The sequence below is a fragment of the Megalops cyprinoides genome, chromosome 10 (genome assembly GCF_013368585.1).
Source record: "Megalops cyprinoides isolate fMegCyp1 chromosome 10, fMegCyp1.pri, whole genome shotgun sequence".
Classification (NCBI taxonomy): Eukaryota; Metazoa; Chordata; class Actinopteri; order Elopiformes; family Megalopidae; genus Megalops; species Megalops cyprinoides.
The window spans coordinates 35,957,834-35,983,531 of record NC_050592.1 but is presented as its reverse complement, the minus strand read 5'-3'; the positions used below and the strand labels follow the sequence as shown (position 1 = coordinate 35,983,531).

At 42.6% G+C, this 25,698-nt stretch overlaps 1 protein-coding gene across 20 annotated transcripts in view; it reads right to left on the bottom strand.

The window, feature by feature from the left end:
- Nucleotides 1-25,698, bottom strand: part of LOC118784368 (CLIP-associating protein 2-like) — a 151,072-nt gene that overhangs the window by 58,076 nt on the left and 67,298 nt on the right. For all 20 annotated transcript variants that reach the window (XM_036538581.1, XM_036538582.1, XM_036538589.1 and 17 more), the window contains 5 exons: nt 16,181-16,257; nt 11,857-11,949; nt 8,070-8,215; nt 7,313-7,448; nt 6,819-6,889 (listed from right to left, as the gene is read on the bottom strand). In XM_036538581.1, coding sequence (XP_036394474.1) covers nt 6,819-6,889; nt 7,313-7,448; nt 8,070-8,215; nt 11,857-11,949; nt 16,181-16,257 — 523 coding nt within the window. The remainder of the gene's footprint in view (nt 1-6,818; nt 6,890-7,312; nt 7,449-8,069; nt 8,216-11,856; nt 11,950-16,180; nt 16,258-25,698) is intronic.

The window sequence follows — 25,698 nt, the reverse complement described above, 5'->3', positions numbered from 1 at the left end:
TTTGAAATATCATATACATATATATTTGATCAGGAGAACCCTGATGCAACCATGGAAGAGACAGTAGGAGAGGCAGGTGGAGCTGCAGGGTGTGACGTGAGGTTTTAAAATTGATTCATGATTGTAATGGATTAAACCTAGAAAGGAGAACAGGCAAGGAGGTTGAGTTGCTGCCTGTTCAATGCCAGTTTCTCAGATCAATAAACAGAAATAATACAATATGCTTAGTTTCTCATAAGCCTCCTGAGTCCCCTTCAGAATTGTTTTCAAGCAGCTATTCAGCTCTGTGATTTCAGTGGCAGGGACCCATCTCTCTGTCTTCCAACCAACTAAATGTGAACATACAATTATTACTGACGGACTCATTGGTGCCCGCTGCACTCATCAGCTGCACCAGGACACCCCACTACCATCCTGCACATCACATGCTGGAATGCTACTCCACAGTGATGAATAAGTGGATTTTCATGCCTTAGTTTTAAAATGGGCTACCTTGATGTTCAGGAGCTTTACCTTAGACATGCATCACTGCAGCCATATTATATTTTTAGGAGCAGGAAGGCAGCAGCAGTATGGAGACAGGAGGAGAAGAAGATACAGGGCCTGAGGTGAGGTCTTACAAAAGGCTTAGGGCGTTTTCATATTACGTACGATTGCTTCCTACCGTGCATGAGTATGATTGCCTGCCCCCCCCACTCCCCCGCCACTCAGCTTTCACATTAGCAATGTTGTTCCGTACCCAAGTACACTTGCGTATCTACAAACTAGGGCTGGGCGATCTAGCAGTCATGATATATCAAATAGCTATTTTTAGTGCAATAACAGTTATCCCCGGTATGTGGCGTTAGGTTTCTTCCCGTATTTTTTTCCCTTTAGTCATACCTGATGCGGGAGCACACCTTCCAAAAGTTCAGTGAAATGCTTCCAGGGAAGAAAAATATCACTTGTATCTATATGTTGGTTGACTTACCTATTAGCTTTGAAAAACACATAGCATATGTTTTCACTCTTTATCTTTGTAGCCATGTGTTTCTATCTACCACATGGAAGCCGCATAGTGCTGTTGCTGTGATATCAACATTGAATAGATACGAGTGGTGTTTTTCCCCCAGAATCATTTCACATGGCCTCAGAAAACTGATACTGTACCTTATTTTTAGAGTAACTTTATGGTGTTCTCTGATGTGATGTAAACACATTAATGTCATGCAGGAACATCAAATGGTTGAGACAGGCATACAAAGAGAGGGAGAGAGAAGAGCAGACCAACAGGTAAGAGAGATTGAGAAGTATTAGCCTGTATTGGCCTTTGTGAGCTTGATGTACATCAGAGTAGAGATTTCACTTGTTTGCTTGCTTGTAGTAAGTGTAGTCTCATGACTTTAGGGGGTTCAGAGCATATATGACAAAAGCAGAAGCCGAAACAGGGACAGAGAGCTGAGTGACATTAAAGATTCAAGTCAGAAGACAGAGCCATGTCAGCCACACCCAAAATTCATACAGACTCAAGTGCTGTCTTACAGAGTTTTAAGTTTCAAAGAGAGGTGGTACAAGGAATTTCCCTGGCTGCATTACAATGTATTGCAAAAAGGGGTTTTGTGTTTTTATTGCAAGAAAATGTATCAAGAAAAACCAACACCCTTTGCATCAAAAGCAGAGCCTGCCTTTATCACTACAGGATTTAGAAATTGGAAAAGAGCGATCAAAAAATTTAAAGCACATGAAAGTAGTCATACGCACTGTCATGCTGTCTCTGTGACTGCACAAGAAAATCACCCTATAGATGCACAATTGTCAAGTGCTTTGGCAAACCAACAAGCAGACAATTGGCACTGTCTTGGGAAAATAGTCAGTTCCATCAAATATTTAGCATGACAAGGACAGGCCTTGAGAGGGCATGAGGATGAAAATAGTAATTTGTATCATCTCTTGAAAAACTAGGCAGAGGATGATGTCCTTTTAGCTAAATGGTTGCAGAGGCCCCAGAAAGAATACATTAGCCCACAGATCCAGAATAAAATTCTGTCCACAATGAGCAACAGTATTGTTCGTGGAATAGCTGACACAATCCGGAATCTACCCATTCTTCAGTATGCAATTATCATTGACGGAACACAAGACATTTCTGGGCAAGAGCAAGAAAGCATTTGCCTGCGTTATATTGACAATGACCTGATGCCCCATGAAGAATTAATTGGTTTGTACTCTGTCTCTGAAACAACAGGAAAAGGCCTTGCTACAATTGCTAAGGATGTGCTGCTGAGATTAAATTTACCAATCCATGGTTTATGAGGTCAAATTTATGATGGGGCTGCTAATATGTCCGGGACGCATTCTGGGGCACAGGCACTGATAAAACAAGAGCAGCCACTAGCACTCTATGTTCACTGTGGAGCCCACTGTACTAATTTAATCGCACAGAAAGCTTGCTTAGCCTCTGTTTTGATCAGAGACTCTTTGGATTGGGTCCACCAGTTAGGAGTCCTCTTCTCTCCGTCAGGGAAGTTTAAAGAGATTCATGCAGCGATTGCACAGGCAGAGAATACATCTTATATCACAATAAAACCACTCTGTCCAACAAGATGGACGGTACAGAACAAAGCCATCACAGCTGTTTTATCACAGTATGGGTCAGTGCTAGCTAGCTTGGAGGAGATGGCTTCCGGTGCCTCAAACACAGCATCTACTGCTAATGGCTTGCTAGGGCAGTTTCGTAAAGGCAAAACAGTGTTTGGTCTGATGCTTGCCTCACCAGTGGTTCATGAGCTTGAATGCCTGAACATCTTTTTTTCAGAAGAAAACTGAAACAGTTGCTGGCATGAAAGCTGCTGTTGAAGTTGTCAGGATCTCACTCAAGGCCAAAAGAAATGAAGCAAGCTTTGAAACTCTGTCTGAAGAGGCAACAGCCATGGTTCAGTCTTTAGGTGTTAAGCCTATTACAACTCCACAGAGCAGACCACCCCCAAAACGCTTCACTGGAGGACCTGAAGCACATCAGTCTAAATCTGCAAAGGACCACTACAGAGTGGAATTCTTTAAAGTCTTAGATACTGCAGATGCACAGTTCACTGAGCTGTTTAACCAGGATGGTTTGCTGACTATGCAAAAATTGGAAGAGACGCTTCTGAGTGAAGAGATTGATGCTACAGTCATTGATAAATACTCAGCTTTCTATGTTCAGATTGAACTACTCATTTAGTAACAGTGCAGATGCTGCAGGGATTATTCGTGGATTGCCTGTAGAGGTACGTGGATTATTTTGGCAAGTGCAAACTCTGGTCAGGTTGCTTTTTGTAGTCCCTGTTTCATCCTCTGAGGCAGAGAGAGGTTTAAGTGCTCTCCGTAGGCTCAAGACTTGGTTAAGTCTGTTTTGAGTCATTGTAGAGTGGAGCCATGTCGCTGTCTGTCATATCAATCAGGATAAACTTGACTTGTTGGACAAGAAGTCAATTTGCAAGCAATTTGTGGCTGTGAATGACAGGAGAAAAAAATATTTTGGCTTTCTAGCCTAGGCCATAGGCCATGCCTAAAGCTCACCCCCCATCTCCCTCACCCCCTGAAGAGGGCGTAGACACTTTGCCTAATAGAGTGCCACCCTCCTCTCTGCCCTTACCTACGGGGGGGCTTGTACACTTTTACTTTTCCCAATTCCAGTAGTAACATACTATATCATTAGGCTGGGATTTAGTCCAGCTAAAGACTCCAGCCATTTTCTTCAATTTGAAAAGGGAGAAGTGGGTTGTATATAACCCAGACATTGCACTGATCATTTCATTTCCAAGTTTTGTGGCAACAGAGATCAGTACAATGTACCATGTAGCACCATGTTTAGGTTGCAAATTTACCTTTTAATGAACTTGTCTAATAATAAACAGAAGTACAGATATTGATGCATTTTGTTTATTTATTTGCTGTTTGTTGTGATTCCACAAATGTTCCACGTCACTATACATACAGTATTTTACTGCCATAGCTACAGTGGAATCAGCCTATAGCTAGCTAATATTTTAGGGGATGGGGTGGGCTTTGATTCATAGTAGCAAACGTGTCCCCCCCAATGTAAAACTCACTCCTACGCCCTTGGATTCAATCACTGAAAGCTATTTTAGACGTGGATTCACAAATCATGAAATTCTAGGGCTTTTAGATGACATACATAGTATGAAAATAAGCCTCCGACCCTAGAAAGAACGCTACAAGATCCACTGACATTATGGTAGTCACACTGACATTATCGTGACAATAGTCAATGTACTGTATGTGTAGAAAAGGGCCACACCCCACCTCTCACAGGCACTTGTTTACAACTCAGTTGAAACCTGGCCAAACCGGTCCTGCTGCTCCCCTTATCCCCCCCACAGGTAACTCGAGGCACAGGCGCACCCCCAAGGACGGCCCCCAGGTCACCATTTGCCCTCGGACCTGCCCGTATCCTTTAGCCACCGATCAGGGCCTCAATAGGGTCAAGGATACGGGACAATATAAAGGTGGTGGTGACCTCCGCCACCTCAGTACCGCAACAATACCTGGGAGGTGAAGAACTGGGGAGACCAAGCCTTTGGGGACCAAGCATTGTGCTGTTGTTGTGTGCGTCTGTGCCAAAGTAAGTAGTATGCCTAAGTTCAACTGGTTGTAATACAATTGCCTGTAGAGAGAGAGGGGTGTGCATGTTAATTAAGATAGTGTGTCCTTGACGTACGTACGTGCTTACTCCTTGCAGGAAACCACACACACATACAACACAAACCCTCACATCCACCCATTCCAAATCCCCAATAAACAACTGAACCTGGAACCTGACTCCTGTGTCCTGACCGACACCCCACTGTGACAGCAAATTAGCCTGAACCTAGTTACGGGTGAAACTGCCCCCTCAGTTACAGTATGTCATCTCGGTATTTCAGTGTTTGGAGAGACTATAAATGATATTGACTGCTACGTTTTATTCAAACGGAATCTCTGGATGGCTATGTGTCTCGCACCCTTCTCTGCTGTTTACCGTAAGTGGCACCAGAGATCAGACACAGTAAAGGCCTGGCATTCACACTAAACTCTGTTGCGCGTAGCCTAACCCCAAACGATGAGATAGTATCTCATTACTTCGACATACCATCTCAATATTTCGACATACCATCTCAATATTTCGACATAGTATGTCATTATTTACAGATAGTATGTCATTATTTACAGATACTATCTCAAAATAACGAGATACTATGTCAAAATAACGACATATTATCTCTAAATAATGAGATACCATCTGTAACGAGATGATATCTCTAAATAACGAGTTGTGATCTGATTTCTTTTAAGTGGCGAAAATGGGCTTCCATACAGTAGGCTACAATGTATTCACGCTTTAGAAACGGTGTGTTTTCCCCGCCATTGTTACTAAGAGCAGAAGCTCTGTGTCTGAATAGGGCACTGCTGCAGAATGTGAGAGCTGCTCCGCCTCACACGCAGCCTCCGAGGGAGAGAAATTCTCCGGTACAAAAACAGAATTGATAACGTCAGAGCTTATCTATACAATGCATACTACTTTAATAATTTAGCCGTAGGGCTCGGTACCAGGTTTTGGTACGCGTGGTTGAAGGTATCGCTATCAATACAGTTCCAATGTAGCCTAATGTTATTCGCATTCTCTCTCCAAAAGTAACATATCATATTTAACCAATAAAATATATAAGGCTAGATTAAGAACGAAAGATAAGAATTTAAGTCTTACCGTTTTCTTAGGAAGTTACCAGGTAGTTCTCTTCAAAAAGTTAACATGTAGAGGGGAACATCACAGGGGTATGCTGGTAGAATGGCAATCTGATTGCCGCAAGAGACAGCGTCTCACGTGTTCCACAACAACAACGCTTAGCTGCCCGCAGATGCGCTTGCCTATTAATCGGCTTAATATGCAGCACAATCGGCCAATGCCGAATATTTAAAAAATGCCAAAAATTGTCCGATTGATCGGCCGGCTTCATTAAATTGCAGCGGCACTGTCTGGGAAATGCAACTTTGCAATGTCCTTGTTGCTGTGTTTTCCCAAATGTTTCGCTAACAAGCTAATTATCTGCATGCTTGTGTTTAAGTGACAGATAATAATAATAATATATATCATAATAATAATGCAACAACACGACCTAACAAATGCGTAAGGCAAGCAACATTACTAGGCTACGGATAGCCATTGCTAGGCTAGCGACTATGCTCCTTTTCCCCAAATTAACCGATAAAACCTTCATGTCTAGCCAGCAACTACATGAGACATGACTATTCAGGCTATCTAAGCACAATTACTCTTCATCTCTGATTAAAATGAAAAACACAGAAAAAAACACGTCACATTAAGTCACTTCCACCTCCACTGACTGCCACCTCCACTGGTAGGACATGTCCAACCAGTAGAGCCTGCAGCCAGACTCTATTGAAACTCTTATACAGCTGTTCCAGAGAAGCATTTCACTGGGGCTTTAAGGGCCTTGTCAGCTGAGGCAGTGTTAAAACCATGAGGGCAGTGGCCTTTATAAACCCTGACATCTCCATACACTGCTGTGCTGGACCAGAGACAGCTATCTGCACCTAAAACCTTTGGCAGTAGCGGGTCATTCTGCCTCTCATTATCTCCTGACAGCAGCAGCAATCCAGGGGAAGTCTCATAACATTCTCCTCTAACTGATTCACTGATGAACTCCTGCTGGGTCTGCATCAATGGAAACATGCCTTCTGAAGGAGAAGTGTTTTTATTAATCATCTCATATTTGAGCCTGGAGACTTCGAAAGGCAGCATCTCAGGAGAGGAGAGCCTAGGGTGGGAGCACACTCACCTCCTCACCGCCACAGACTTGGATGTGCAGTTGCTGGTTATCAGCGGGATCAGCCTGGGGACATGCGTGTGCTGGGGAGGAGAGACAAGGCTTGTTACTACTTTGCGCTCTGCGTGGGCCATGTAGAACACACACACAATAACATAAAATGATCCATGCATCATTTAAATCACAGAGCTGTTGCAAATATGTGAATAATCAGTAAGCAACTGCCAAGGGTAGCATTTTATGTTTACCTATCTAGTGCAACATTTGTTTGCAAAGCTACAGAAATGCTATTGCATTGCTACAATGTTGTTAACATTACAAGAATGTTACATATTTGGTAGATGGGTCAATGTTATTTCATCCACACTAATTATTTCCCAAAAGAGCACAGGCAGGCAAGAAAAGAAGCTTCTGTGCTTTGCAGTTAGTGGTCAGGCTCAGATCTTCATTGCCACTGTACAGAACTCTGAGAGTCTGGGAGGCGGGACGTGGGCAAGGCCACTCACCCGGATGATGAAGCGGATGGCCGACACACCCGAGGTGGCCATCACCTTGGCACAGTTGGGAATCAGGTTGAACAGTATAGGCACGATGGCTTCAGCGCCATGGTCAAACTTGTTGCCCAGGACAGTGGAGAGATGGCTGCAATGACAGTCACGCAAGCAGAGGACGTTGGATTGGCCACATTGGTACACTACACACATCTTGTCCATGCAGACTTTTCAAAGGCATGATTCTATATGTAGTATTTCTATCTACAGTATGATCTCAGTAATTTGATCTTTCATGTAGAGGAGGAACTAGGAAAAGGAGGACCAAATGTAAATGAAATCAATTTCAGTGTTCCCCCAACTGCCCCCATTTTGAAACAATGTGCTTCACTTCAGCTACATGTTCATTTCAGCAAAATTGTCACTCTCCTATGTCCTACATTTCAGCAATATGTTCATTTAAGCAATATGATAATTTCCACAAAATGCTAATCTATGCTGTGTGCTACATTTCAGCTACATATTCATTTCAGTAAAATGATCATTTCGGCTGTGTGCTACATTTCAGCTAATACATTTCAGCTACATGTTCATTATTGCAGTGCAGTGCTTCATTTTCACTCCTAGGTTTTTCGTGTTAAAGGGAAAACCAATGGGTAACCCATATCAAAACACCACCCCTCTCTGCTTCTCCTGTTCAAACTATCATGCATAATTACCAGGAAAAAATAATCAGACACAAAAAGCAAAAGCCCAGCATGAGATTACGCACGCCACAGTGATGCAGGCCTCCCGCACCACCTGCGAGCGCAGGTCCTTGGCCGACAGCTTGAAGGCACCATCCAACAGACGCAGGTGCTGGTAGAAGCAGTCGTAGTCTGCTGCCCCAGCAATCAGCAGCGATCGAATCTTCTTCAGCTGCAGAGGAGAGAGAGAGGGGGATGCAAATGAGGATGCCTCCTGCTGCTCTGCGTGGTCATCTCGCTGCTGGTCCGTGGCAATAAGGGCAAGGGCTCAGTTCCCCAACTGGTTCAGATTCCCCGCAACACTTAATGAAGGATTCTCAATCTGAGGCATGGTGCCATTTAAAAATTAGGCACCCCAATGAAGCCCAATGCAAAAAGGCTCTTTTTAACACACGCTCGTTCACAGGCATGATGTGACTGTTGCACAAGGGGAAAGGCTTTGCTGTAGGGTACAGCAGCCAAGGTGTTCAGGATTCAAACAGAGTACAGAGGGCAACTGGCCATTCAACACATTGCCCTACCTCGTCTAACTGTGAGTGGCACCATATTGATGGATTATGGAGTAGATGCACCCCTACATCAGAGGAGTACAGTTTTAATCAGGGGTCTCCAACCTTTTTTCATCTGAGAGCTACTTTGAAAAAATGAAAGTGGCGGAGCGCTACTCGTCTTATTCTCACTAACTCTCTCACTCACACTTATTCACATAACGTATCAAAACACTCACATTAACCAGCTAAATTAAGCTACTTTTTGTATATAACATGTATCAAATGTCAATATCCAAAGCTCACATTTTGGATCAAAGGTATCTTAAATTCACATCAATAGCATGTCAATTGTACGTTCCTTTTTCCATATGTTTCAAATTTCAATGTGCCAAGCTCACTGTAGCAAAGGGCGAGAGCAGTCACCCCACCCAGCCGCGAACCTGGGTCTAAGGGATACCAAACTGCAGCTTTGACCGCGACGCCAAAGAGGAGGATCGTTTAGCCAGGGCCACACCAGTTGCATCGCGTGTGCGTGACGGCTACATCGCTGAACGACTGCGGCTCGCATGCGTGTTTATCCACACCGCCAGCCTTGCTGCTGCGGCGCTGCTACTGCCGGCCCTATCTTTCTGCACTGAGTTAGCCGTTGATAATGGCCATCAATAACAGAATGTTTGATTTAATTTCATTATAAATTTAATTTATATTTAGTTTAGACAGACAAAGATTAAGAAGCGTCTGCTCAATTGTAAAAAAAAAAAAATAAATAAATAAATAAATAAATAAATATACATCAATCCCTCTTCACTTGGCCTAGCTCAGTTTAAAAGCCATTTCCATAGGGGGTTTTGGGGTTCTGTTCTACAGGTTTCCAGGGGTGGGCTTATCGAGAAGTATTGCACGATCTTAAATTACATTATAGGCGCCAAACCAAATCTGAAACTGTATAAGCAGACGTTCTGGGTTCAGTCTCTGATGAATCAGAAGTGTTGTGCATTTGTCTTGCCACTATATCTTGCTTCAAGTTTGACATTTTTCCCCTTACAGATGAGAAAGTGGGCTCCACTGTTATTTGTTTAACTGAAAAATATTTTGTAAAACAGCATGTTGATCATGAAGAAATAGACTGCCTGACTTGTTATCTATTAATTTTCTTCTTTTTTATATGTAATGTTACTTTAGATAGTTTTTTATTAGGCTACCTGTCTATTCGCATTTCCTAAATAATATTAACGTGGTTAATTCATTTTTTTGTTGGTTTTTAGTGCGAGTTATAGACAGAAGGAAAGCCATCGCACTTTATCTTTTGCTCCAAATGCTCCGGAGGAGAAACCGAAAACTCCAAGTTGCATCCTTCTCTGGTTTGTGGGTTCACCCAATAAACCAGAGAAAGATGCAACTTGGAGCTTTTCACCATTTTGCTCCTGAACTGCTTTTTGATAAGGACCAACACCTGAAGTATTTCAGAATCAGCGCAGAGCAAATGGATAATCATCTTTCCTTGACTATATAGTACACATGTAGCCTCCACTTTCCCCTTTAATAACATGCAGTAGGTGATTTGAGGGGGGATGCTATCCCCCTTGTTAGCAAAATGACCAAAATGCATCGCCCTTGTTAACCTGCCATTCCCCCTCTCCATCTCCTAGTTAGTAGCAGAGAGTGATAAGTGTGCATCTGCCATTCCCACTTTTTAAAATTAAATCACCTACTCATAACATGTGATTGCTAAAATGGTTAAAAAAACTGTCTGAAATTTTCATGTCTGTGACTTATAGCCTAGACATTGAAACTACAGTGAAAGGTGTTAGTTGTGTAATATTGCTGGTATAATGTCAATATGACTATCAACAGATCGCTTTCACTGTCTATTTTTGTTGAGAACCACGCAGAAAAACAGGCTCCACGGCGAAAGTCTACATGACTCGCGGCTGCAGCAAGGCTCGAGCCGCGCGAGAGACACATACTCAGAGCACATACTCAACCGTAGTGACAGCACTGTCACATATATCAGAACATCTTAAATTCACATCAAAGTCATAGAAAACATTACTATGTGTTTATGACGTGAGATGTCAGACAAATTTGATGATCACTGGACGCTATTTTGGAACATTTAGCCATGTTAAGCCTTTTCCTTATAATGGGCATCAATAGAGAGGAAAACTCTGATTGCAAGATAACGTCCATACTCATAGGATTTCAGTTTTGATCTTTTGACAGGTGAAAGTGTTTATGACAAGACATGTCCGAGAGAAATTTGGTGATCATTGATGACTGTTTTGGAACATTAAGCCACGTTAAGCCTTTTCACGTTAAGAGCTTTAGAATGTCCCTGACGTGGCGCTGAACGTTGCATCTTTTACCGACTGAAACGCTGGTACCACAGATGAGGCACACACACTTGTCCTTCACATTCATGGAAAAAAAAAGTTGCTCTATACATAGTCATTTTTGCTTGTCTCCTGCTCCACCACATTTTGTGGCACTGAAAATCTTAAAATTAGAGTTGTGAAGCTTATTCACTCTGCCATTCATAAATAGTGCTGAAACTACCACTTACGCAAACTCTAACTGGCATGTAGTAATGCACACATTCAGTGGACCTGATGTGTCTTCACACCATTCACAGGTTAAAGACTCATCCCTACATTCAGGGTGCAGATTAGTGGGAATGGAGGTGCCTGTTTCCAATAAAGGCGTGACAGCATTCACTGCTGAGGCTTCAGGCTCTCTGTACCCATCAGAGACAGCCTCGTTCTGAGCTCGGGGAAAAATGCCTGAGCTCCTGCCATGCAATGGGGCTGCTCAAAGGGACCTGTCTTTTATTGTTCAGGATGCTCATGAGGATGAGGTCAGGGAAGGAGGCTGCTGCCATGGCAACTACCAGTGATGATTCACTGGGCAGCTGGGTCCCTGGAGCAGCATTTGAGGCAAGCTCTGCTTCTCTGGATTCAGGCAGACACAGTGCACCCTGTGCCATACTGCTGCTAAGAAGGACCAGCTTCTTATTCCTCCACTACAGAGGCTGATACCCAGGATTCATCTAAAACGTGCAGGGCCCTGGTTCTCAAAGACTAGCAATCACACTTGCCTAGGACGATCACAATGCAGAATCATTACACACAGCAATGGTGGAGCCCCAGACACAGAGTGAGGCTGAGCTACATATTGTCATCAGTCAAGGAAATGACCCACTCACATGTTCCACTCATGGAAGTGACCCACTCACCAGTCCCACTCACAGGACTGACCCCCTCACTTGTTCTAGTCATGGACCTAAGCTACTCAGTGACCCAGGTCACACCACTGAGCTACTCACCGCATTGGTCCTTTGGTCCCAGTCATGTTTGTCGTCGGACAGGACCTCGCGTATCTTGTTCAAGTTGTCCTCCAGGTCACGCATGGAGTAGATCTGTGGAGAGCCCAATCAGTCCATGAGTATACCCACCCAGAGTGAGGGTTTCCCATCTCCTTTCAGCAGCACCTGGAAGGGGTCCTGGACAGAGGCACAAGCCTCATCTGTATGTTTCTGTGTCTTCTCATTGGTCCCTCTGCTGCTATAGCTCATAATTTATCATTCTGCAGTATTCAAGTTTCTAGCCAATCCAAATGCACAGGTAACACTCTATGCAAACTAGCTTCTCATGTTTCACTCCTGCTCCATCATTCAGCGCACATGTTGTGCGCCACGACCGAGTAATGCTGCAATCCAACGAAAATGATCAATGCCAGATGCTACTGGATGTGTGTTTCCAGGTGCCTCTAGTCAAAAGCCATACTGTAATGTTTGCAATACTGTGACTAACCACCACCCTTCCAATGGGACGCTGCACAGATCTAAGACTGCAGTACACTCACACATCCATGTAACCAAGTAACATCCAAGTAACTGATAATGCTGTCAATGTGTCTGTGGATCCTCTTATGTACTTCATTACAACATTAAGCACATCAGGCACCAACAAACATTCTCTCCAACAAAAAGCCACTAGATTTTGTGCTCTAGTTTAAGCATTTATAGCAGTTGTGTGAATTTGGCATCCCCTACAAGGGCTGTTGGGTGGTAAGATTGGTAGGATTAGGGGAAAACTGCCCACTGTTTTTCAGAATGGTACTTAACATTAAACACAACTCAACAATTCCACGACACATGAACACAGCCCTCATCTCAGTACTACTGAAACCCGATAAAGACCCAATTCTCAGCTCCAGCTACCGCCCCCTATCACTCATCAATACAGATCTCAAAATTATCAGTAAAGCACTAACCACCTGAATCAAAACTGTAAACCCATCACTAATCCATCCAGATCAAACCGGCTTCATCAAAGGAAGACACATCAAATAACATGCGCAGATTATTTAATCTAATTAATGTATCAAAACAAAACAAAATGAAAACAATGATTGTATCATTAGATCCAGAAAAAGCATTTGATAGAGTAAATTGGAAATTTTTATTCGGAACACTACACAAATTTGGTTTCGGAGAATCGTTTATTCAGTGGATAAGAATACTGTACAGTTCACCAATGGCCACAGTTGTTACTAACGGATTAACATCAGAATTTTACACTGCACAGGGGAACCAGGCAAGGATGCCCACTTTCTCCATCACTTTTTGCCATATTCATCGAACCTCTCACTGCTGCAATACGTCAAAACAACATCAAGGGAATCTAAACTCTCAACACTCTTCACAAGATTAGCCTTTATGCGGATGACGTTTTGCTTTATCTGCAAGAACCATCATTCTCCGAACTTTCCGACTATGCTATAAACTGGACAAAATCAACAATTCTACCCATATGTGGTGATGACTGGAATGCTGCAGCTCAGAGCCCACCTCTCCCCATTGCCACTGGTAATATTAAGTATCTAGGCATAAACATTTCCTCCAGATTGTCAGAGTTGTTTCACCTAAACTTCACTCCATTAATTAAAGCAATAGAAGATGACCTAAACCGCTGGATAAATTTACTCTTATCATTAACTGGCAGAATAGCAACTGTAAAACTGATCATACTTCTAGAAATTAATTTTCATAACCTTTCATAACCTTTTCACAATGATTCCGACCCAGCCTACCACTAAACCACTGGTTTAACTCACTAAACTCCATAACAATTTATTTGGAAAAATAAAACACCCCGAATCAAATCGGTCATATTACAGAAACACAAAACTCAAGGAGGATTAGAAGCTCCAAACTTCCAAAATTATTATCTGGCAAATCAACTACAGTATATCACCAATTGGACTCACCCAAACCAACAGAACAGCTCATGGTTAGAAATACAACAGTCAGAATGCAAAGAAATCTCAATCTCCGATCTACCATTTCTCAACACCACTATAAAACACCATAAAGCTTTAACAACACCGTAATTTCAACAACTCTTGACAGCCTGGTGGGAAATCAACAAAATCTTCAAATCTACAATAAAACCCTGTAAATACACTCCAGTATGGCACAACCCTGACTTTCTGCTCAACAAAACACCAGCGGTATCACACATCTCCACCACCTTTTCCAGAATAACAATTTCATTACTTTTCAAGATTTGGTCCAGAAGTCGGGAAAGGACAATACCTTCAGTACCTCCAATTAAAGTCTGTCCTAAAATCTAAAATCAATATATCAAATAACAAGTTACTCCCATACCACTAGTAGGAGGAATCAACAAAATAATCAACCCAAAGAAAATTCTTTCCAAATTATACACACTAATATCCACCGTAGACTCAGCAATTTCCATCCCAATCAAAGCCTGGGAAAAAGACTTATCATTCACTCCCGATACCGAATTCTGGACCCAAATCTGCAGGAACACCTTCACAATGACTAACAATACTAACCTACAACTAACACAGTACAAGGTAATCCACAGAGCACATATCACCCAGCAGAAGATGTATAAGATGAGACTCCCATGCCCACACTGCACTGACACATGCCCACACTGCACAATAAACACCCCAGATAATTATCTCCACTCCACCTGGCTCTGCCCACCAACTCAACGTTTCTGGCAAGTCACTAACAGAATTTCTGTTATTATGAGCTGTAGCATTCCACTATCTGCATGCCACTGTCTACTTGGAGATCTCTCAATAATAAACCCACCAATCCAAAATTCAAAACCTATACTCATCGCCTTAACTATCACCAAGAAAACTATCCTACTAAACTAGAAAACTAGAAATACATTAAACATCACACAATGGTTAAACCTCCTCAAAGAACACATATCCATGGAACAAATTACATTCCAGCACCAAACCCCACACTTTGAAAAAGTCTGGGGCTCCTTTATCATCTCATTAGACTTGCCTGTTAACCAACCCCACCAACACCAACACACATGCATGCATACATACACACACACACACACACACACACACACACACACACACACACACACACACACACATCACAAACCCTCACCAAAATCTTATTCTCTTCCTTTCTTGATCTGACTTGTCTTGATCTCATCTACATCAGCAACTAAACTCCCCCATTAAGTTTCATACAACCCATTATACTGGAATGCTTGGCCTTGTCATGTCGGTCTGCATGTCTGCCTGTCTGTCCGTTTTTGTTTTTTTGTTGTACCTTTTATCTATTTTTTCTCCCCTTGTATTGTCTCCCTGCTGTATTTGTGCACTGTACATGTTTTAAAAACTTAATAATAAAAAAAAAGAAACATGGTGGAGGTAGTGTTACGGCGTGGACATGTATGGCTGCCAATGGAAATTGGTCACTAGTGTTTATTGATGATATAACTTGCTGACAGAAGCAGCAGGGTGAATTCTGAAGTGTATAGGGCTACACTACCAGCTCATATTTATCCAAATGCTGCAAAACTGATAGGAGGGCGCTTCACAGTACAGATGGACAATGACCCAAAACATACTGCAAAAGCAACCAAAGAGCTTTTCAAGGCAACAAAGTAGAATATTCTTCAATGGTTCAGTCAGTCACCTGACCTCAATCCAATTGAACATGGATTTCACTTGAAGACAAAACTGAAAGCAGAAAGACCCACAAACATAGCAGCAACTTATTACAGCTGCTGTAAAAGCCTGGTAAAGGATCACTAGGGAGGAGACCCAGAATTTGATGATGTCCATGGGTTCCAGAGTTCAGGCAGTCATTCAGTGCAAGGGATTTTCAACCAAGTATTAAGAATGCTTATTATATTTATGATTATGTTAGTTTGTCCAATTACTTTTAAGCCCCTGAAAATGGGGGGACTATGTATAAAAATTGCTGTAATTCTTAATGGTTTATATAATATTTTTGTTATACCCCTTGAATTAAAGCCGAAAGTCTGCACTTCAATCACATCTTGATTGCTTCATTTCAAATCCACTGTGGTGGCGTACAGAGCCAAAATCATGAAAATTGTGTCACTGTACAAATACTTATGGACCTAACTATGCTAAAGCACGAAATTAAATTTGAATAGGTTGCAGGTTTAATGCTTTTTTTTGCTTCCCTCTGGACTCAGTCCAGCACACTGACAGTGACATTTTGACTGCTTGATTGGTCGATTGGTTGAGTGACTGCTTGTTTGATTGGCTGGTTGGTTAGTTGACTGACTGCTTAATTGGTTGACTGATTGGTCAGTTGATTTTACCTGTACAGTAGGGACATCTGTGAAGGCCTTGATAAAGTCCTCTTCATCAATTGCCCCAGCCCCTTCCTTGGACTGACCTGGAAGATGAGCAGAGACTGGAGTCACAACTGTGTCAGGAAGGAAGGTTCTGACAATGTGGTGGTTGTTAGTATGGGTAAGCTAGTGAGTGTGTGTGTGCATACACTAGTGAATGCAAAATAAAAAAAATGCATGTAATGTAATGTGTGCATACATGAGTGTGTGTGTGTGTGTATGCATACATGTCAACCTATACGGAATGTCCGTAAATTATATGAATTTTCCCCCATTTAAATTGCTTACGGACGTATACATAACATCACACGGATTATAAAAAAACTTGGTTCAAAATTTATTGTGTGCTATTCATTTCGAGAATGATTAAATAAGGCATGAACACACGAACACACACTATGGTAAAGGGGGCTGGTGGCAGAAAGTGGCTTTGGCTCCCGTAGACTTACATGCAAAATTCACGACTTTCTCAATGTTATTAAATAACTTGTTTCCATGTTTCTATAATATCAATATAATTTTTTTGCATTGTAGCAGTCACATACTACAAAATATATTTCCACCAACATGATCACATATGAGTAACGCTGGAGATTTATTTTAACACGGTTTCCCCTCCATAAAGATAGCAGATCGAATGCATGTGTCAGCCAGCACTTTAACAGTCACCGACCATCTTGGCTAGTTTCGAGATAAATTAACTTATTGACTGTCTAGCCTTAGATAAAACATAAAACTTGCACATTGGGATTTCGTTTCTTATTAATATTACACCTGACAGCACAATTCTTCACTATTACTATTACAGGGGATCCGTTTCACATTTACATTTATTCATTTAGCAGACGCTTTTATCCAAAGCAACGTACAAAAGTGCATATAGTGGGCAAACAGGCACAAGGGCAAGACGTGTACAGGTCATACAATGCAGATAGTGCTGAAGCTGAGCACAAGGTCAGTGTAGCTAGACCGAACTAATCTGATCTAAGGGTACATATATCAAATACAGTCACTGGGACAATAAATTGCCGCTATACTACCTAGGCAAAAACGTGCTACAAATACAAGGTAAGAGATAGAGCTACAAGTACAAGCCAAGAATCTTAGACTTATAATGTCAAAATGGCAGGGGTGTCAGTCCAGAGTCTGAAGAGGTGTGTCTTTAGCCCACATTATGTGGCTAAACTGCTACCGAGCTGTTAACGCTAGGTAACATTACTAGCCTACTGTTTCCCCATAGAATCATATGGTTTTCCCCGAATCGGACACGTTACCTTTACAATTTTTTTTACATTGTAGGCACACAGAATCGTTACTGTAGCCAGATATTATTTAATATATATCTGATAGATCATGTAAAAATTATAAAATGTACGATTATATGATGATAACACAATAAAAGACACTGTCAAGAATGGTCAATTTTCTGCAGGTACAGGTTACTGCCTGGTGGCTTTCTGCCACCAGCTAGTGCTCACGCGTTGCAATGTTTGTAAACATAGGATTGGTCTATTTCTGCAGTGACTGCAGACTTGAGACTGAAGTTGTCTACTACACTAGGATCATGTCAAATCATGAGTTACCTCTGCGAACAACAGCTGAGTGAAGTCAGTTATTTAGTGTTGTAGTGCTACTTATAAGTTTACATGGAAAGTGTTGATGTGTTAATAAATTGTTAATATCTTATTCATTTTGTTGCAATTTATAGATCCTAAGGATCTTCTATGGATTTTATGGATGTTTCCAGAGGGTGATCCAGGTGGGCATCTGAAGGGGCTGACATGTGTATGTGTATGTGAGTGTATGAGTATGCTAGCGAGTGTGTGTATGTATGAGTGTGCTACAACACAGAGGAATGTTTGAGTTAACCGAGAGAGCATACCTGCAGACACTGAGCACAATCAACACAACCAGCAAAGTCTGTTAATCTCCTCCCTGCTCACCCTCCTGCTAGGGCTGTTGCAGTGAAGGAATTTCCCCTGTGGTGATTTAGGGTGGCTCAACAACGCGATATGTGGTATTATGGCCATTTTTTTGTGCAAATTACTTCATTTATCCTGATTTTAGTGCTATATTAATAAGCTTTACTGTTAGGCTATTATTAGGTATATTGCTGCTTTTTAAATGACAAAGATGACAGTTTTAAAACAAACTAAACACTTGTTTATTAAATGCAGAACACAGAGGGGCAATGAGGCGCAATAAGAATGCAAGGTAGGCTACATGCCTTTTCTCCTTTATGAAAAAAAAAGGATTTTTCTTAGCCTATTGCCTAGGCTAGATATAAATTGTCCCCCCTTATCCGTGGTCTCACTTTCCATGGTTTCAGTTACCCATGGTCAACCGCAGTCCGAAAACATTAAATGGAAAATTCCAGAAATAAACAATTCAAAAGTTTTAAATTGTGCGTCGTTCTGAGTAGCATGATGAAATCTCCCGTCATCCCGCTCAGGACGTGAATCATCCCTTTGTCAAGCCTACCCACGCTGTATACGCTACCCGCCCATTAGTCACTTAGTAGCTGTCTTGGTTATCAGATCTACTGTCGCGGTATTGCAGTGCTTGTGTTCAAGTAACCCTATATATTGTTTTAATTGTTCTATTTTATTATTAGCTATTGTTGTTAGTCTCTTATTGTGTCTAATTTATAAATTAAACTTTATCATACGTATGTACGTATAGGAAAAAACATAGGGTTCAGTACTATCCGCGGTTTCAGGCATCTGCTGGGGGTCTTGGAACATATCCCCCATGGATAAGGGGGGACTACTGTAAATAAAGCAAATTGTTTAGGCTAAATCTTTTAAGTGCAAATCTACGGAACCCCTAAAGGGTTCATGAGCAAAAAAAAAAATTCTTGTGCACACAAGAAACTATTTAAATTTTTTTTGCTTTTGCTCAACCAAAATAGTTTCTCTGACCAATCCTTACCTATAGCTAACTCTCTGACCAAAAAAAACTCATCGCTAACTCTCTGAACAATACAAATCCATGGCTACCCCCTGCTCAATACACACCCACGGCTAACTCTCTGGCAAATCAAAAATCCATGTTACATAATCACCCAGACTGGAACATGCTGTTGCAGCTCAGAAATGAGGTAACCAAACCTCTGAGGAGGCTCATGGGAAAAGTCACACCACAATACCCTTGAGATAAGGAGTGGATCTCAACTCTGCTGCACAGGCAGAAAGCACCATTCAGCAGACTAATGCCCAAAGAATGGATATAATGCAGGAACCTCAGCTGAGCCTGGATGGACCTGCCTAGTGCAGGAACAGGACAGTGTGTGTGTGTGTGTGTGTGTGTGTGTGTGTGAGAGAGAGAGTGAGCGAGTGTGTGTGTGCAAATGCTGAGTGGGACTATGGTGTTCATGAGATCAGAGAATGGTGTGTGAGGATAAGGGAGGACCACACCCGGACAAGCAGGCTGATGAAAGCTTCTGGTCCTGTTTGGACTCCTATACAAGCCCAACACGCAGCTTACCGCTGCACCAGACTGCTTCCCTGCTCCTTACCACTGCACCAGACTGCTTCCCTGCTCCTTACCGCTGCACCAGACTGCTTCCCTGCTCCTTACCGCTGCACCCTGCACTACACTCTTGCCCTGCTCCTTGCTGCTGCACCAGACTGCTGCCCTGCTTCTTACCACTACACCACACTGCTGCCCTGCCCTTAACGCTACAATAGAGGTTATGCAAGTGACATCACAGTAGGCGGAGTCACTGCGGGTTACACCCACTGAGTGGAAGAAAGACTACTGAGTGGCTTAGCGTTAGCTTTCAGCTTGAATGCCGCGAAAACACAAAAAACACATCTAAAATGGGAAAGAGCTGTCGTGCGATTGACTGTACAAATAAATTCAACAAGAAATCAGAGCTATCCTTTTACAGACTGCCGAAAGCTAGGAAAAGAGAAGCAAATGGATCGTTGCAATTCACAGAAACAACTGGAATCCAGGCACTGAAATGTGTAGCTTACAGCTTTCCAAAAGAAGTTGTAATAAAATAAAAATATTTGTACAAACCTGTCCACGTACAACCAGAATATCCATTGGTGTCCTTGTCACTTTAATTTCGCCAACAAATCCCGCCTTGAAGTACGACCAAGCATCAAGGCTTTTGCGGACATTCTAAAACGCTTAACGTGGCTTAACATTCTAAAACAGCGATCGATGCTCACCAAATTTCTCTCGGACATCTCTTGTCATAAACATTATCACCTGTCAAAAAAACAAAACTGAAATCCTCTGAGTATGAACGTTATCTTACATTAAGCGTTTTCCTCTCCATTGACGCCCATTATAAGGAATAGGCTTAATGTTCCAAAATAGCATCTACTGATCACCAAATTTGTCTGACATCTCACATGTCATAAACACCATCTCCTATCAAAAAAGCAAAACTAAAATCCAAGGAATATGGTAATTAGGCCGACGTTACATTAAGCGCTGTCCTCTCAGTTTTGCTTTTTTGTTAGTTGATCGCTGTTTGGAAAATTAAGCTACAAAGCGTTTTCCCAGCGTCAATGGAGAGTTTTGCTTTTTTGATAGGAGATAGTGTTTATGACATGTGAGATGTCAAATTTGGTGATCATTGCTCACTGTTTTGGGACATTAAGCCACGTTAAGCGTTTTAGAATGTCCCGGCTTTTGTATGCCTTCAGGCTTTGCTTTGTGTATTTCTCCGGCATTGAAATCAGGTATAGATGTCAGTAAACCCAATTCCTGGCTACATGTCAATGTCCATGGACCACTAGTTCTTTGGTAAGTTGTAAGGTTCACTGTTGAGTCCAACTGCCTTTAATTTAAGCAGATAATTGTTTTACTGAAGTGCTCCCTCCCGCTGGCCACAGTAAGGCTGTCGGGAGAGTACCATGCATTTTATGGTTCTTTGCCCTGGTCTGGGTTTTTATGGTTCCCTTCTTTACTCAGGACCAGACCAAGGGCAGATAAGTCAACAAATACACACACATAGCAGACAAGAGGGCGAATGGCCTACCACCATAAATACCCCTAAATCAGGGACTTCAGGTCACATACCTACTTAATATAAGCAACCATTGATTTAAGATTGCAAGAAGTCACCTAAAACCCAGTCAGATACTTAAAACCTCAAACTAATGTTTGACTGTTTGGATAAACATTTGATTTTGCCAGATAAAAGCAGAAGTAGGGTGTGGTACGCCCGCTTTGTGTATTGGTAAGCATTAATCTGCCCCTCAGACGTAGAATCCTTGGCTAAACGGTGGCCACAACAGTTATGTGTGGTTTAATCTGAAAGAGGTTCAGAAGCCAAATACTTCTAATATAATGTTGAAGAACTCTTCCTTTTTAGCCAATTTTAAAGCTACTTCTTAAAAGCAGTAGCATCCAGATGGACCACAACAGCAGAGGGTTGCCTTCTCCCCCTCGTCGTCCCATTCCTGGGCACAATCAGCGTGTGTGTGTGTGTGTTTCTTTGTGTGTATCTACATGTTCGGATCACTTACCCAAAGCAGTGTGATAACGTGTTTTTCTCAATATAGCAGCAAAACCACCATGTCACCAGTTCCTCTCAGCCAACTCTCTCCTCTCAACCCATGCCTATTCATGTTTGGTATAATTACGATTCTCATGAAGAGCTGAATGTAAAAATGATAATCTCAAAAATATATCTGGCATTTCCAGATGTTGGGATCTGAAGCACAAAATTAAGTCCTGAATAAACTTCCAGGCACTCCCCCACCATAAAATTAACTATGTGCGGCTCAAGGAGGTGGAGAGAGCTTCTTCTAGAAGGCTTAGAACAGGCCTCGATGCTCAGCCTTGATGCCCAATTTTATGCTCTGCCAGCTCAGACAGACACTCAGTCATCCAATCCGTGGCTCAGTTTCTCCTGCATCTTTTTGGATTTTTCCTTTTGGAGTTTTGCTGCTATTGTGAGTGGTTCCTGTGTTCTTCCTTGGCTTGGGTAATTTTCTTTTCACACATTCATTCATCTATTCTGTGATCCATCCATGTTCTTGTTTTGTTAATGTCTTTATGTCATTTAGTATCTAGTGTAGCCCAGACTCTGAATTTTGTCTTTGTCTTAGTGTAACTGCTCAATAAACCTTTTTAATTTATTCCAGTTGTGATTATATATTTCTGACAAAGGTTGATCCACCAGACTCATTTCCTGTCAACGAATTTGTCAATTTAATTGATAATTCATATCTTTAATAATAATTATCAAATTAAATACATTTTTTTTAAATTATTTTACATGTTGGTTAAGTGAGGAGTTTTAGTAACTGGTGTCATTTGTATTCAGTATTCAGTGAGCCAGACGATAAACAAGGGCATCAATTTCTAAGACCGCTGGGTTCAGACCATTTAATTTTTATTAAATTCTCACTTCCTCGACAAGGCACAGCCAGAAGAGTACAACGTGGACTCAGTGTCTTTTCTACATCACATTACAGCTGCTTAGCAGATGCTATTTCACAGGGACTTACACAGCTGACAGTCTTTACTTTACCTATTCATACAACTGGACATTTAGAAAGGCAATTTCTGCCAAGGGTACAACAGCAGCCACAGACTCACAAGCGATTTACCTTAAACTTCTGTATATCCAGCTAAGGCAGTGTCTGGTTAGAGCTGTGCTGTAATGTGGCAATGTATCCATATCAACAGGTAGTGTGATGTTGTGAAGTCAAGGTAATACAAGTACACTCACCCTGCTCCTACCTTCATCACTGGCATCAGTGAGAGCCAAACCCAGCTTCAATATGCTAGTTTGACCTGACCCCATCACCCATGCCTGCAGCAGTGGAGGTTACTGACCTTGACACCGATCTGATCCCAACCCCTCACCCTGCCAGTGCATGCCCGAGGATCATACAGCTCAGCAGGAAAGTGCTGCCAGGTTCCAGAGGTTGCCACACTGTTCGTGGCTACCCATGTGGAAGCTGGTCCGAAAACAAACAAAAACCTCCATTATGAACCTGTCCGCTTGATGCACTTCCCCTCCAATCCTGCATGGATGCTGATCAGGGTCACCGGCTCCCAATGTTAATGTTTCTCTGGACATTTTTGTCTGGAAATTTTTGTCTCTGTATTGTTTTGTTATTTTTGTTTTATATTTTATTATTATTGTTTATTTATGGGAGGCAGGCGCAAACAAAACACATCCAGATTTCTCTACTTCAGACAGAATAGCACTCCACTGCACTTCTACCATCATCCCTGTATACTTGAACCACAGCCTTTCTAAGAAGGAAAAACACCATGCTGACATTCTACATACCTGCATGCAGGTTAAACTCCACCCACACAATGGTACTATCTGTCTAAATACTAGCCACACTGCACAGCCCTTTTCACCAAGACAAAGTACAAATACTGAAGATATATTCAGATGTAGAATCTACGAATACTCAAACTGAACATAGCAGTTGGACTTTGCGATGGTCAGAAATGGCAGGCTGTGCCCATCCCACCCTTACTCTGCTGATGTGTGCAGTGTCCAGTGTGCATCTAGTCGGCGTTCAGCATCGGTCCAGGATACGAATAAGTGTATCGTTTCTTTACTTGTAGATAGTTGCTGTTGTCTAGCTGTAGCTGTAGCTAACAAGTTCATGAGTTCATGTGTGACCAGCTAGTTTCAATCTTTTGTTAATTTGTCGATTTGTCACACCTGTGCTTAGATATAGCCAGCTGTGAGTCCTTATTGCTTTGAACTAGGGAATTAGCACTCGCAGGTATTTAACTCTATTTAACTCGCCAATCCGCTCACCAGCTGCATTTCCTGTGCCACTCTCCTTCTCCTCACTGAACTCACCGCTCACTAAGCCATGTGTTTTCTCCCTATCCCTGTTCACTACTCTTCTCCTTCCAGGCGATACAACCACTGCAGAAGCAACCCGGCCAACCTGGTCCATCCCACTCTGTCCTCTTTGGAGGTACTCTCAGTGGTGAATGGACTCTGGAACTGCCAGTCATCAGTCCAGAAAGCAGATTTCATCACCGCCTACGCTGAGATCAACTCCCTTCAGTTCCTGGCTCTCACTGAGACCTGGATTTCTCCTACCAACACTGCTACCCCTGCTGCCCTGTCTTCATCCTACTCCTTCACACACACACCACGGACTTCAGGCAAAGGAGGAGGCACAGGCCTGCTATTTTCCCCATCTTGGAGATACTGCCTTGTACTCCTCCAGAGCCTTTTTATCACCTCTTTCAAATTCCACGCAATAACTGTCTCTCATCCTGTTAAACTCACCATTCTCGTTCTCTATTGTCCCCCAGGTCCACTCGGTCTCTTCATTGATGAACTGGACACACTCCTGAGCTCCCTCCCAGACACTCCGCTGATTCTCCTAAGCGACTTCAACATCTAACCTGAGAGCTCCTCATCAGCTAGCGTGCTCTCACTCCTGCACTCCACTCTCACCCTCTCCCTGTCTCCTGCAACCCACAAAGCCGGCAACCAGCTCGACTTCGTGCTCACGAAGAACTGCGCCACATGCTACTTCACAGTGACTCTCCTCCATGTATCCAATCACTACTTTGTTTCTTTCTCTCTCTCTCTCTCTCTCCCTGTCACTCTCGACTCCTCTGACATCCCAACTACTACCATCAGGACGAACCTCCACTCCCTTTCACACTCCACATTCACCTCCACTGCTCTCTCCTCCCTCCCTCCCCTCATCTCCTTCTCAAACATGTCTGCTAATACTGCTACAACCATCTATAACATGTCTCTCTCAATCTCTAGATGCTCTCTGTCCCCCTACCGCCAGGACATCACGGCCGTCGTCCTACTCCCCATGGTTGACCGACTCCCTCCGCTCTGATAGAGCTGCGCTGCCGAGAGGAAGTAGAGGAAATCCAGATCCTCTGACGATCTAGCATTCTACCACTCCCTGCTGACAGCATTTACGGCTGCAACAGCAACACCTAAGTCCTCATTTTTTCAAAACAAAATCAATGCCAACATCACTAGCCCCGCAATCTCTTCTCTACCTGTTCCACCCTCCTCTCTCCTCCTCCTCCCCCCTGCCTTTCTCTCCTTTCTGCAGAAAACTTTAAGGATCACTTTGAGAAGAAGGTGTCCAGCAACCGGGACTCCTTCACTCCTCCATCTACAACCTCAACCACTGGAAAGGCATCCAGCCACCACCTGTCCTCCTTCTCTACATTCAACGACTCAGAAGTCCTTGAAGTCATCACAGCTCATCATGCTACAACCTGCCCTCTCGACCCCATTCCTTCCACCCTCCTCCAGTCTGTATCCAGTGAGATCGCTCCACATCTCTCCTCCATCATCAACTCATCTCCGACTACTGGCCTTGTTCCCACAGATCTTAAAAATGCTCTGGTTACCCCCCCTGCTAAAAAAACCTACTGCCGACCCATCTGACATGAACAATTACCGTCCACTGTCCCTCCTACCATTTGTATCCAAATTCCTTGAACGTGCTGTACTTAACCAACTGTCTCCCTTTCTCCACAAGCACAAC